At 31.1% G+C, this 14,640-nt stretch overlaps 2 protein-coding genes and 1 long non-coding RNA gene across 11 annotated transcripts in view; 2 read left to right on the top strand and 1 right to left on the bottom strand.

Moving 5' to 3' along the window:
* LOC127728372 (band 4.1-like protein 5) overlaps positions 1–1,974 on the bottom strand; it is a 238,305-nt gene extending 236,331 nt beyond the window's left edge. For all 9 annotated transcript variants that reach the window (XR_007994107.1, XR_007994108.1, XR_007994106.1 and 6 more), the window contains exon 1: positions 1,678–1,974. Coding sequence is in view for 6 of the 9 variants with exons in the window: in XM_052235705.1 (XP_052091665.1) it covers positions 1,678–1,821 (144 nt within the window). In the remaining 3 variants the exon portion in view is untranslated. The remainder of the gene's footprint in view (positions 1–1,677) is intronic.
* Positions 1–14,640, top strand: part of LOC127728430 (uncharacterized) — a 156,549-nt gene that overhangs the window by 48,838 nt on the left and 93,071 nt on the right. The gene's annotated exons all lie outside the window — the stretch shown is intronic.
* LOC127728408 (transmembrane protein 177-like) lies at positions 2,018–10,155 on the top strand. Its single transcript, XM_052235773.1, has 3 exons — positions 2,018–2,092; positions 7,072–7,256; positions 9,245–10,155. Exons 2-3 carry the CDS (start codon positions 7,083–7,085, stop codon positions 9,989–9,991), a joined length of 921 nt encoding a protein of 306 aa, XP_052091733.1. The 5' UTR covers positions 2,018–2,092; positions 7,072–7,082; the 3' UTR covers positions 9,992–10,155.

Raw genomic sequence — 14,640 nt, 5'->3', positions numbered from 1 at the left:
GGATAATGCTATCTATAAGAAAATTATTTCTCGGGAGAACACTGCACTCAATCAGGTTTTACATAAAAATGGCAGCCTCTTTCTAAAGCTAAATGACTTCTTATCTATTGTACTGCATTATAAATACATTTGTACTTATTATATTGACATGAAATACATAATGATGTTGAAAAAATAATTGTTGTTTTGAAATAAAAAGTTAAATCAACCACTTCAGATATAAAGGTGATAGATAAGTTGTAATAAATTGTAAAACATACTAATATATCTAGTCATAGATGGGATATTTTTCACAAATTTAGAACCATATTTTGTGTACAGTTCTATCTACTGCGAATAAATTGATGTTGGGACTAAGCAACATTAAGCCTAGATAACGTAATCATGTGTCTCCTACTTTCTAAATAAGGGTTTCGATATTGTCCCATAACTCAAAATTGAGAAAAAGTGAATTTGTAAATACAATAATGTCTTATATTCCCATGCATGCAATAAATTTTGCAATAAGGAATGAATATCTTTCACATTCATGTCAAGAGCAATCTATTTCATACTAGAATTCTAGTTTAACACTTGTCCATTCAATGATCAGTCTTGAACCTCATCCAAATGATAATGAGACAACACATGTTCACAATATTTTAGTGCACTGCTGTCAAACTTTGCTTTAGATAGTGTTTCCTGCAAGAGGTTTGGGAGTAGTATGGCGCCCTGCCCTTCTAAGGAAAAAAATTTGGCGCCATGCCCCTTTTCCGTTGTATTTTAGAACACCCCGCCGTAATTTAATATCAGTTCTGCATTTCATCTTTTAGCAAGACCATTTTAGAGTTAATTCCCTTGGAAAGAAATCAAAATTTTAATGGCAGACATTTTCTTATTGAATTTCGTAATTATGTTTGAAGTTGAACAGTATTGAAGCGCCAGAGTGCAAATACAATTCATGATTGAATCTTATAGGGACAACATCGATGTGTACCTCTACGAATTTAAAATGTAGACAATTTAAAACAGAACCAGGCAATCATTTGAGTTATAATTTTACGATGCATGGGATGAAAATTACCACTGATTACGTAGATAATCCAATGTTTGTTTATATTTTCTATTTATACTAATAGGTCAGTCGAGACGTCGGATTGGATGTGAATTTACGACGGCTTTCATACTGTTGTTATCTTAATAAAATTAAAGTTAAGGATATAGCTGATATAGTTTTGAATAGTACGAAAAATCAACAACGTTTCAATACAAAAAAAAACACAGTGGAAAAAATGATGTTTTCGCAAACTCCGTTTATATAACTTTATAAAAAAAATTTTGTGCAAACACAACCAAAGTTTTTAATTTTTCACCATAAGAAAATTTGGTAATGGGAATAACAATTATCAAGCATATCAGAGTATGTTCAGTAACAGATCTAACTTAAGTCAATTAAAAGTTTAATAAATCTAACGTAACAATAATGCTCATTAGGAAACATTATTGTAAACACTAATATTATTGTTACATCCGTAATCAGTCGGTTCATAACCAAACCTAGCATTCCGACAATTATTGTCCAACGTAACAATACTTTTTTTGTTAATGTTATGTTTCAACATATATTGTAGCCAGTGCCAAATTATATCATATGCATACCAGTCGGATATGATTTATTGTTCTACTATCTTAACTTACTGGTAGATCAATACTAAAGTCAGTCCCATCCAGAAGCATGACGATACAGGGCACAACATTTTTCTTCTTTGGGTGTCCAATTTCAGTTGTTTTAACTCCTCTACCCGTTCTACGACGAGAAAGAAATCTGAAAAACTTTGACATTTGTCTCGGTCAATGCCAACCACTGTTAAAAATTATCGTAAAATCATGTCAAACTAAAAGAAATAGTGTGTATGATTGAAATTTATCCATTGTTTTCACTAAAATGAGTCATTTTTGGGTTCGTGATAAATATTTGTCTCTGGAAACTGCAAGCGGAAGTGGATTTACAAAATTCGTCTCGTTTTCAATCCAACATGTCAGCCGCCATCAAAATGTGAAAATTGACTTTGCCACCAGTTCTCGAGTTGAAAAATTAATCAATATAAGCAAAGTAACGACATAAAATTTTTTAAGAAATTTGAACAATCTTTATCTTCATGCATGTCTAGAAAAAAACGTATAGACATGTTTAGATCCAATCAAACCATAAAAGAACCATGAATGGTTACACAGGTTGGGAACAACCCCCCCAAATGAGGGATATCCCTTAAATGAAGGACTGTCCCTCAGACAAGGGGTCATTTTACTGTTGTAGAAAAGAAAAAAAGAAAAACTTAGATTTTTTAACTTAAAAGGGGTAAAATTCATTTATTTGGAACAACTTTTCTAAAAGAGGAGTCCAATTATTTTTAATAATAAAGAAGATATAAGTCCAGGAATCTTACAAAATTCTTGGACATGTTTTGACCATATAATTCCAGATAGATGTATAGTTCTTTGAGAACATTTTCCTCAAATAATATAAATATGTGCTCATTTGTACTAAAAAGTGGTTTTTACAAAAAAATGTTTTTTATCACTTGAAATGTACCCCTCGTAAAAGGGATAGTCATTATATTGAGGGGTTGTTCCCAACCTGTTACATGTCAATTATGATAAAAGCAAGTCAAGCAAACCACTGACAATGTAGTGCCTAACAAGATTTTGGGTGAGGTAGACGAAATTGACCTTAAAACGATCGTATTGAATTTTGATGTCCACATATAGGCAGATCGGACATATTTTGACTTTATTTACTGACTACTCTTGTTTTGGATTACTGAAAAATGTTTTTTTTTGTGAAGATAAACAATAATTTTACCTGGCCTAGCTGTGCGTAAAATGTATTTCATCATTTCTATTCGAAAAATGACTTGTTTAATGGATTAAAACATCTGATTTGTAAACTTTCTCTTTTTTCTCCGGAATAGGCTATTAAAATAAAATTTATCTACCCTATATATGTGGAAAATTTTGTGAAAATATAAGAAGTGGCAATTCTTACTTTTAGTTTCATTGATAAAAAAATAATGTGGACTTGTCCAGTGTCCAGTTTGAAGGTCATTTAAGTTTCTGTACACATTCATGCATGTTCTAATTTAATCAAATTACGTGTATGAAAAAATAAACAGTTTGAAGGTAAACTAATAATAACCTAATTTAATCAAATTGCATAAGATTGAATAACAATGACTGGTCCACATCATAATAAGTAACAGGGGTAAACTGGGTAGGGAGAAAATGACAGATATTTTAAGTTCGTGTTTTGCAATAACGAATAAAAAATTGTCAACCAAAGTTTTGCTATAATTTCAAAAACATGTTCTATATTGGTATAGTTTTCGGATCTTTCATTTGCGTATTTAAGGCAATAGAAAGTTTGGGCTTCAAAAGTCTTCATAATTATTGACTTTATGCAGAAAATACGCCATTTTAAAACATTTACTGTTTCACAAATAATACATGGATACAAAGTAAAATTATTTCTTAAAACACTGCAAAAAAATTCATTCTGATTGGTATAGTGGTATTGTCATAAAGTGCATTGAAATGAACCATGTAGGTAAACATTGGATTCCCTCACAAAATGTTATCACACACTATAAGAGATGTGTGTAATGTACTTGATCCAACTAACAACTTACAGTTTACAAACCCACCTGTTTTACCAAATGTTCATTACCAAGACCAAATGATGAAGTTCTTTCAAACATAAGAAACTTGTGTAATGAATACTAAAATATTTAGTTGAGTGGGGCCTCAGGCTCAGTGGCCACGTGCCTTAGTGGTCTAAGTTGTTGAACTACTTATTCACTAGCCTGCCAACACTGAGGTTGTGAGTTCAGATCCTACATGTAGCAGGTGTGCTAGACTCCAATCTTGATGAGTAGGATTGTCAGTTTTCCTACCAAAGGCAAAGGTCATAGTTCTTTCAAGGCAGTCTGGCTTCCTCCACCAATAAAACTGACCGCCTCGAAATAGCACAGTAGTTCTGAAATGGCAATTAAATACCAATCAATCAATCAAAACTAAAACATTGAAGGGATTTGAAACTTCTAATAGTATTCAACAATAACTATATTTCAGTGTCCCAGAGTAACTAATTTACTTGTTACTTTTGATCTACTATACATAAAATTATTCTGTAAATTTAATAATATGTCTGATAGAAAAATTATTTTGGATTATTATGATGTAATTATGGAAGTAACTATGCTCCAAGGAAAATAAGAAAAAACCCAAACAACCAGTACCTTTTATAAATAAAGAACTTAGTAAAGCTTTATACAAGAAAGACAACTTTACAACATATACAATTATTTAAAAGCAAATCCACATTACTAAAAGTACTTGAAGACTGGAAAATAGCTCTTGACCAAAACACCTATATTGCTGCTGTATTAAGGCCATGCAAAAAAGATTGTTGGTTTCCCTAAACCCTGCCAGATTTATTTTCTACCCAATGAGTCAATTTTTTTTAACAGATGGAAAAAAAAAGCAAGAATTTCTTTTAAGACAATCAATGATGCTTTAATTGTCTATTATATGCACACAGTGACATAGAGCAAGTAGTTAGGATACTAGAAAATTGACAGAATGGCAGTATAGAATGGTTTTCTTGCAATCAAATGAAAGCTAATCTGCATAAATTTCTAGCTTTGGCTATTGGGCAAAAAACTAGTGATACAAATATCAGTTTTGATCTGGTTGAATATTTGTTCCTGAAATAATCAAATCTATGGTGTATGGGAGGTAACTCTTGATATTCATCAGAATCCTAGGAAAATCATTGGAATAAAGCTGTTGCACTGGAATGCACAGAAGGAAAAATAAAATAAAATTCCTATGTTATCACAACATTCATGATATATTTCATCATCATTTAAAACATAAAACAAAGATTACTTTGTTTTCGCTAACACTGCCTACAGAAAAGATTATTTGTCATTATTTTCGAACAAACAGTAACCTTCTTTTCCAACAAACTGCAAAAAGATGAGTTCTTTCTGTTAATGTCATCAGACATGGTCGCATTTTTTGAGACATCTTGGAAATTCAGAGAAAAGCAAGAAAATTTGACGTCATAATCATGATAATTGAATTTTGACCAATGAAGAACTGAGATCAAACAAACCACATGTTGATTAAATAAAAATAATCATGTGCTAACAAAGACAAACAATATTTCACATAGCTTAACTTGGTACAGGCTCAAATTGTGGCAAGCCTAAACCTAACGTCACAGTACCCAAATTGCACCCATTTAGCAAAATCTTACAAGTTTTCTTAGAGACTAAACAATTTGTATATTTATGATTTGATGTAATGTACTTCTTTCAACATAGCTAAATATATTTAAATATGCAAAAACATTCACAATATATGTCAACAGATGAAGTATTCACTGGAAAAAGTAAAATCTACGGAAACGTTGCCATGCGATGTCCACAAAAAGTAAACTTTTGAAAATGAGCAATTAAAATATGTTTCAGGCATCCATTTCTTAAAATTTGAATAGAAAGCATGGACAATTATCAAATTGTTCTAAATATTTGGAGAAATAAAATATAACATCAGTTGATTGATTTTCACTGATGTTAACTTAAGTAGGATGCAGTTTGGGTACTCCTCATTACAGAATCATGGATCATTTGGAGGTCAGTTCAAACTCATTTTTCTATGATTCAATATGGATTCAAAATTGAATTGGTGGAATTATGTAGTAAATAAGGATACATCTACAAAATAAACACAGAATGGCAACTATCACCTGGATCATAAATAAACGTAGGTGAAAAAACTGTCAAAATAATTGATATGTATTGAAAAAAAAAATTCTAATTAGAATGACCACTTGCTTTAACAAAGAAATAAAAGACAAAATTATAGAGTGAAACAGACGAGGAGCAAATAGTTACACATTATTTGAAATGAAGGCTGTTTTCTTGGATGAATTACTTCTGCATTGGTTGGTCTCGGGTGGAGAGTTGTCTCATTGGCAATCATAAAACATCTTCTGAATATCTTATATATGTCACAACCACAATACAATACAATATTTAAGAATATTTTTTTCGGCTTTCAGTAATGGGGTAGAAGTACACCAACTCATTGCAAGAATTGAGTTAATGTGATTTTTATTTCAAAATTCGTTCTTCAGAAAACCATTGAGATCTTTTATCATATTCCACTTCTGTAATTTGCAAGTTTGTCATAAAGGAGGGTCTGGAAGAGGGGTCCTTCATTTTTTTATTCTTTAGTTTTTTAGAAAATTATTCTCTATTCTTCATTTATTTTGGCCATTTTTCTCTATTCTTTATATTTCAGCACCCCATTACTCTCTATTCTGCATGTTGTATATATAAATAAGAAGACGTGGTATGAGTGCCAATGAGACAACTCTCCATCCAAGTCACAAAGTGTAAAAAGTAAACAATTATAGGTCAAAGTACAGCCTTCAACACAGAGCCTTGGTTCACACCGAACAGCAAGCTATAAAGGACCCCAAAATGACTAGTGTAAAACACATATGCCCATTATTCTCTTTCCAGACCCTCATAAAACAATAAGCTGTTAAATATGTCAGTGTTATATAGATTATAGCAACATATTGATACTCATTACACAAAATTTATTGATATTATTTTAAATTGTGGTACATGTACATGTACTACCAATTTTTGCATTAACATAAATGTACCATGTTTTCATTGTGATCATTATTAGTGATGCATGATACAATGATGGGGAGATTTACTGTGGCGATACAGTGATGAGTGTTTAAATGTATGCACAGCAACTTAAGGCTGTAAGATGGACAGAGTTATCAAATTAATATCAATTCTAACTTCAACTCTTAACTTAAATATAAGTATTAAATGGATCGAACTTGAAAGGAACTTTCAAACTCATAATTTGACTTGGTAGTACAAAAAGTCTATATGTGAAATGTTTTCTTTTTTCATTGTCTTTTAGGTAATATTAATTGGTTGTTAATTTGAGTTTATGAGTATTAATCATGTTAATTGTCATATTTATTTTTTTTTTCAGATTAAAAGAAAATGTCTGCTTTTCTAAGACTTTTTAGTCTACCATCATTTATTGGCTTGTCTGGATATGGATGTTATGTAATTGCCAGAAATACTATATTTCTTGGACGGGAGAACCTACAGCTGTGTGATAAACATGGTCAACCAGTAGAAATGTCAACTGAACTGCAGAATATAGAAAAAGAGGTAAAAGAAATATGTGTGCTGGTTCATATTCTGGACGCCAGTCTTTGCTCCTTTCTAATAAAATCCACATAACATCACTGAACTAGTATACATATTTGTTTAGGGGCCAGCTGAAGGACGCCTCCGGGTGCGGGAGTTTCTCGCCGCATTGAAGACCAATTGGTGGCCTTCAGCTGTTGTCTGCTCTATGGTCAGGTTGTTGTCTCTTTGACACATTCCCCATTTCCATTCTCAATTTTACTACTTTTTTTTTTGTAGTGTCATGTTTGAACACTTTTTGGCAGAACTGAAACTGTCAGTAGTCAGGAAAATATCTAGATCCTGGATCATGTAAAAATGAGGACAATACGAAACATTCATAATCAATCAAACCTGATGACAATTTTTGTCTTGCCTGCAAATATTGTCACTTAATTATATATGTATATAAATGCTAATCCAGCTTCTTTGTTATTAGAAACATTGACCATGCAGGTTCTGTCTTTTGATGACTTAGGTAACATTTTAGGTTTTTTACCTCTTGATGTTTCATACTTTTTATTGGGTTAAGTGTAGTTAGTTCATTATCATTTGGCAGAATAACCTTCTGGAACAACTTTTGGCTATTTTTCTATGTCGTTCATGCCTATTGAACTTAATTAAGTTTACTTCATAGTTCATGTCTTTGTACATGTTCCTTTGATTAAGGGAATCATTTTAATTTGTCTAAATTAGGATTAGGTCAGACAAAAGTAGGCCACACTTAATTTATATTTCATGCTTTTCGTCCCTAAATCATTTAAATGTTTCATTCAGAACAAGACAAACTTTGTTATCATAGATTTTTTTTGTAGTTTTGCTCCAATAAATTCCATATATATTGTGCTATGTACAAATGTTAAGGGTGTCATTGTGCATTCATCCACTAATGGTGAATGGAGATTTTGTAAAATTAGACCTAATATCTATATAGTGTGTAGTATGATTGCAAGGGCCCCTTGTTTATGTGATGCATGCTTTTTGACATAGATTTGGTGCCTTTTAGAATATTACTGAAGTTGTAATAATTAGTTATGCAGGCTAACTTTTCAGCATGTTGACTCTTAATAGTCTTATTAGATATACTGTTAAGGTGTAATACATGTACCACCAAATCATAGTACGTCACATCCGGTTTCATACGAAAAAGGCTCGGAAAAAAAATATTCCATTAAATTTGACAGCTGTAGAAAGTTAACCCTGCATTTCATTGCAGAAAAAAACTATGAGTCATCAACATATAGCTTGGGTGCTTCAAAGTACCGTTCTTTTTTGATTGGGTGTTTCTATAGAATATTTTGGAAACTTGAGGTTACATGGTTACTAAAGCTTGTACACAGGAAAAAAAGGGGTGAACATTTGATTGGTTAACTTCCAGTGATGGTTTTTTTCTTATATGCAATGAAATGTTATTGGAAATTTTGTCTGTAGTACTGGACAGGATAAACCCATGCCAAGTATTTCTTTATTTGGAACGAAGATAAATTCTGCACAATTTTTTGAAAAGTGCAAATTTAACAAAGACTAATAGGAGAAAATCAATGGTGGTAATAATCCTAAAGGGTCTATTTCTACACATAATTTGTATTATATATAAGAAGATTGTCCCACACCATAATAAATTATGATTAGTTATCTGAATAAAGACAATTAAGAGTGTCATTATTTCACAGTGTTTTTTTTGTTATCAAGGTTTACTTAAGAGTTTGTAGGTCCTGAATAATTTATACTTAAATGAGAAATATGTTCTTGCATAACAATATGGTAGATAATTGAATATGATTTTACTGTTTAATTGAATTTAAATGTAACCTAGTTGTTTTATTTTAACACTTAGTAAATATTTTAAATAGTAATCTAGACATTCTTTTCAATAAATTGATATACATATATTTGTTAATCATTTTAATTATGAATGATCTGTCTGTGTATTAACTACTTCTAAACATTGTTAAAATCTTTCATTGTAGATTATACTCAAATTGGATTGGGAAGTGAATTTGTTAGCAAATTTCCGATTATTAATGAGCCGAGAGATTGAGATGTGTCATAGAGGTTTGATAAATGGCAAAGGTGGTGCTATAATTGGAATACCACAGACATTTCTTTGTCATAAAGTCAGTGATATTTCATGTTGGGATGATATTTGTAAATGTTATGACATTACTGTTGAGAAATCGTCTGAGAGTGCCAAAGAACTTGGTGAAGCATTAATCCTTAGTAACAAAGCTAAAAAATTTGCTATTGCTCGAGAGATATTTTTGGCCAAAAGTTATCATAAGTTTATGCAGCCATTTTTTATGTTCTCGTCAGGATTCCTCACATATACTGTGTGGTACTATTTGGAAAAGCCATTGAAATCAAAAGCATTAATTAGAAATTCTGTGCATATGATTGGTATTCTGTTGATGGTAAAATTGTACTTAGAAATGATGATCATTTATACACGTAGACTAGAACGCAAAATTGATGTGCAAGCTTGTAAGCTGGAAGAAGATTATGCAGCAGGTGGAATTGAATTTTACAATAAACTAATTAAAATTCAACAAGTTGTAAGTCTCCTACAGAATGAAAAGGAACTAAGCACGATAGATCAAATGTTAAGTAAAATTTCAAGCTTTTCCAGAAGTCGTCATTTAACAATAGAGGACAGAAGAAAAACTGTTGAGGACTATATAAAAAAACTGACTGAAGATCAGAAATCAACACAAAGTTAGAATAGTATTTAATTTTAGAAATTCATGATTAATGTGTTTTGTTTTGAATGTTTTCCTTCTTTAGCCACTCAATATGCCTGTATGTGTATTGCAAAGAAATTACATTGTTACCTCTGAAATTTATGATTTTAATTTGAAATTACAAAATGTACTTACAAAATCTATGGAGTGTAGAGCTTATTTAATTTTTAGCAAACTTATTACACAAACATAGACACGCATAAATCACTACCTTAAAAGAATGGTACTTATTAATATTTCGAGCATGATACAAATACCTTGATTAATTTCAATCAAATATCAGCGTATGGGAGTGACACTGGATTTTGTAACTAGCTGAAGCGGAGAGAGGTTGTAAAATGCAAGCTGTCGTATATATCAATACAGAAGTTGCAATACGCTATCGAAACTTTGTCTTTGTGATTTACATTATTTTAAAGCCAAATTATGAAAATTCTGGTCTTATGTATTTGTAGTTGGTCGTAATTGAATAATATGAAGAAATATCCAATCATTAGATGCATTAAATCGGCAACTTTTCTTGATCTGAAGTAATCTATTTTTCTGGTACTTGACAGTAGTTTTTATCTCCAGATTTAGTTTACCCTGATATCTAACATTCTTAAATGATTTGAAGAACAAGTCAATTGCCAACATACCATTACACAAATCTTTGGACACATGCAATAATTATAAATGGATTAAGAAATTGGAATTCTTACAACCTCTCTCCGCTTCAGCTAGTACCAATATCCAGTGTCGCTCCCATATGATTAATATAGTAAGCACAGATATCACATATTAAATGATGATGATACCTTCTTTAGTTCACCTGGCCCAAAAGGCTAGTGTGAACACTTTTCATCACTTGCATGTCTGACAGTCTGTTATAAAATGTGTTAAAGTATCATTTCTATTAAAATCTGTGGGCAAAATGTAAATTGGAGATAAACTACATCTTATACATCCATATGGCTAAGAGAATATTATGAAGAAGGAATGTGGCATAGAATTTGACAAGTAATTATAATAACTAAGCTGTTTGTAAGTCTATGTCAATAGAATCATATGGACAAAAGGAATATGTCATAATTCTTGACACCATGAACAAATGATTAGTGCTTTTATTGCAGTTATTCATCTTAATTTTATTGTGAGACTTTGAAGAAAAAAAGATATGGGATAATATCGATAAATCACAAATGTTAACAGGTTGAAATATTGTATGAAAATCCATAACTTTCCAGACAGTCTCACCACAATATATATATATACAAAAACAAAAAGAACATTCAGACAACCACATCAGGGTATTTGTTAGATGACTTTGCAGGAAATAATGTATGAATAGGGCAAATGATTTGAAATCACTTGTGACAATTTCAATAAACAAACAGAACAAAAGAGAGGATGTGAAATAGAACACAAAAGAGAAGTTACCTTTCAGAATGAATACTCAACTGTAATAAACTGTTAACACAGAGATATGTCTCACCTATTTGTTATATTGATAATGCAAATGTTGAAATTAAAATAGCAATACTTTTAACATGTAAGTTATGCAAATATTCAAAGTGAATGAACCATGACTGAAGGTACAAGGCCAAACAATCTCCATGGAAATGTGATGTGCCAATGCAAATACAACTGCATACCAAATACCATTGACTTTTCACAAGTCGTTCCCTTTAAACAAACAGAAACACAAACATAAACTTGTGAACTATGTAAAAATTTCAAAGTCAATGAACCATGAAGAGGGAATGGTGCTATATAATCTCCATGGAAATGAAACTTGCAATTCCAATACATATCATTGACTTATCATTTAGTGGTTCCCTATAAACTGACCTAATCACAAACTAATACATGTAAACTAAGCAAAAGTTCCAAAGTTAATAGACCATGACTTGAGGGGTAAGGACCAAATATTCTCCAAGGAAATGAGATGTGCTAATGCTTACACAACTGCATACCAATCATCATTGACCAACCACTAACGGTTCCCATTAAACTAACCTAATCACAAAGTACTACATGTAAACTAAGCAAAAGTTTCAAAGTCAATAGACCATGACTGAGGGGGAGGGACCAAATATTCTCCAAGGAAATGAGATGTGCTAATGCTTACACAACTGCATACCAATCATCATTGACCAACCACTAACGGTTCCCCTCAAACTAACCTAATCACAAAGTAAAACATGTAAACTAAATAAAAGTTTCAAAGTCATTAGACCATGACTGAGGGGGCTCCAAACATGATTAAAGATAAACTCTTGTCAATGACATGGATATGAAAGTACACATATGTTGTATTATTCATGACACAAAATCACTTCTCCCACTTATTAAAAACAATAAAACGCTCTGCACGACCACAGAGGTTGAATCCTGAACAGTTGGGGGCAAGTATAGACACAACAATCAAGCTTGATACAGCTCTGAATTCTGTTGTGTGGGGTGAATATTTTTTTAAATAATTTAAATTTGTTTTGCACTTACTGTTACTTCTATCAAGTAACTGTTACATGTCATCTCTTCCTGCGAGTGTGTTTACTTTGGAATGTGTATGTCTAGTTGGTACAGGTAACCAAATAAAAACTTTTTGAGTTATAAACTTTTGTACATATTGAGCTATTATCTTTTCTGAAATGTTACAGTATACATTTCGTGTTTGTGTATTTTTTTTTTTTAATATATCTGCACTGTACGATCAAAATTGATACAATGCTGGCAATGGAGACTGTGAGTGCAAAAGTATAATACTGCGATATGAAACATTTTTATTCCATATAACTAAAATGATTTAAAGTCTTTTACATTTCATGGAAGTATCTTTATGACAAAATTGCAGCTTTTGTAAGGACAGTTCCAGATTTAAACACATGGGGGTATGGGAGGCATCTTTTATGCGACCCCAACATCCATAATACCCTATTAAATTTTCATTTTACTTATAATTCTTATAAAATTCTAAATGAAAATGCAACTACCAACAGTTAATTTATTTGAGTGACTCCCATCCCCCTCACCTTGATCAATTTTGGAACAACCATTATATACTTAGGACCAGACACTTCTTATTCTTACAGGTTTATTCAGTACTTATGGAAAGTCAAACACTAATAAAACATGTTGATCTTATGTGTTTATTGATTAAACATGATGATATCAGATGCATAATTAATAAATTACAAAATAAATATATCACAGTCACACTTTTTTGTTTACTGGAAACAAATGTAAGGGGGATAATTCAACCTTTCTTATTTTTTTAATAAGAAATATAAATAGATCTTTATAACACAAAGCTTCAAATTCTGCAGATAGTTGTATCGTTGACTTGGAAAGTACTTGTTCAAATATTTATATATTCTTCTAGACTAAATTTTAACATTGTTTCAGATTTTATAATATATGAAATACATTGTCTAAATACCTACATTTTTGTGACATGAGAAAGTTTCATGAATGAAATATATGACATTTGACGGACTACCAATACACCTTCATCATTTATGATCACCACAAAAATTGTTTCTAGAATACAATAATCAGTTACATATTAATTCACTTTTCGCAATAATCAGCAAAGGATATAAATATTTATTATCTTTTAACAATAATATGGCAAATATTTTCATACAAAAATCATGTAAACAATGGAAATAAAATGCTCCGCTGGGGCGCAGCTTGATACGACCGCAGAGGTCGAACCCTGAACAGTTGGGGCAAGTATGGACACAACATTCAAGCTTGATACAGCACTGAATTTGGATTGTAATTAAATATTTGACACAGCATAGGTTTCTGACACAGAATGAAAGTGGTCTAAGAACTTAAAAATTTTCAATTTACCTATTCATACATGTGATGGACTGTGAAACTCAGATCAGGAGATTGGGAAATTTTGGTCAGGAGATTAGGACTCAGATCAGGAGGTTTTTAATCGACATTAATTTTGTTGTAAATGTAACCGTGTGCTGTAAAAATGGTCTTTTAAAGTGTGTTTTCTTCAACTTTCCATCCAATTTATTATGTTTATAGTACCCTTGTACTTATAAAGTTTCTCCATCTTTATATTCTACATGTTCAATCTAACATTGTATTTTTCCAGTATGTTCTTTAAATTTTTTACTTCATATTCTATAAAACAATCATTGCAACAAGAACATTTGTTTAGCTATCTGCAAATAGTTTTTGTTTTTTTTTTTCTCTTGCAAATAGTTTATATTTGCAAACTCAGAAAATCATTTTGTCTGTAAAATTAGGGTCATAGTTATTATATAAATTTCAATTTAAGCCTTGAAAGGAAGTCTAGAATCCTCAAATAATTTTCAAATTATTATTTTTTTATTTGTCCTAAGACATTTAAAATCATTTAATAACCATCCTTTTATGATTATTTGTTCAATTTATATTTTATTTATATTCTTTTAAAAATTTTCATTATTAAAAGGAAAGTAACTTAAAACAGGATAAATCAAGGGAAGTAACCCAATAAATACACAGTTTTTGTTACACAACGGCAGTTAGCCTGAGGTAAAAATCGTTGATTACCTGTATGTTTGACACCCAAGCTGACAAGTGAAGCCATATAATTATGCATGTTAATTGATTTACAGGTAAAATATAACTTCAGGTAA

The sequence above is a fragment of the Mytilus californianus genome, unplaced genomic scaffold (genome assembly GCF_021869535.1).
Source record: "Mytilus californianus isolate M0D057914Y unplaced genomic scaffold, xbMytCali1.0.p SCAF_2, whole genome shotgun sequence".
Taxonomy (NCBI): domain Eukaryota; kingdom Metazoa; phylum Mollusca; class Bivalvia; order Mytilida; family Mytilidae; genus Mytilus; species Mytilus californianus.
This window is presented reverse-complemented; position numbering and strand designations above follow the sequence as displayed.

What these genes read in the sequence shown, in the direction of transcription:
- LOC127728408 (XM_052235773.1), top strand. Translation starts at nt 7,083, where the DNA reads ATGTCTGCTTTTCTAAGACTTTTTAGTCTACCATCATTTATTGGCTTG. An exon ending in TGCAGAATATAGAAAAAGAG is followed by an intron (nt 7,257 to 9,244) that starts GTAAAAGAAATA and finishes CTTTCATTGTAG; the next exon opens with ATTATACTCAAATTGGATTG.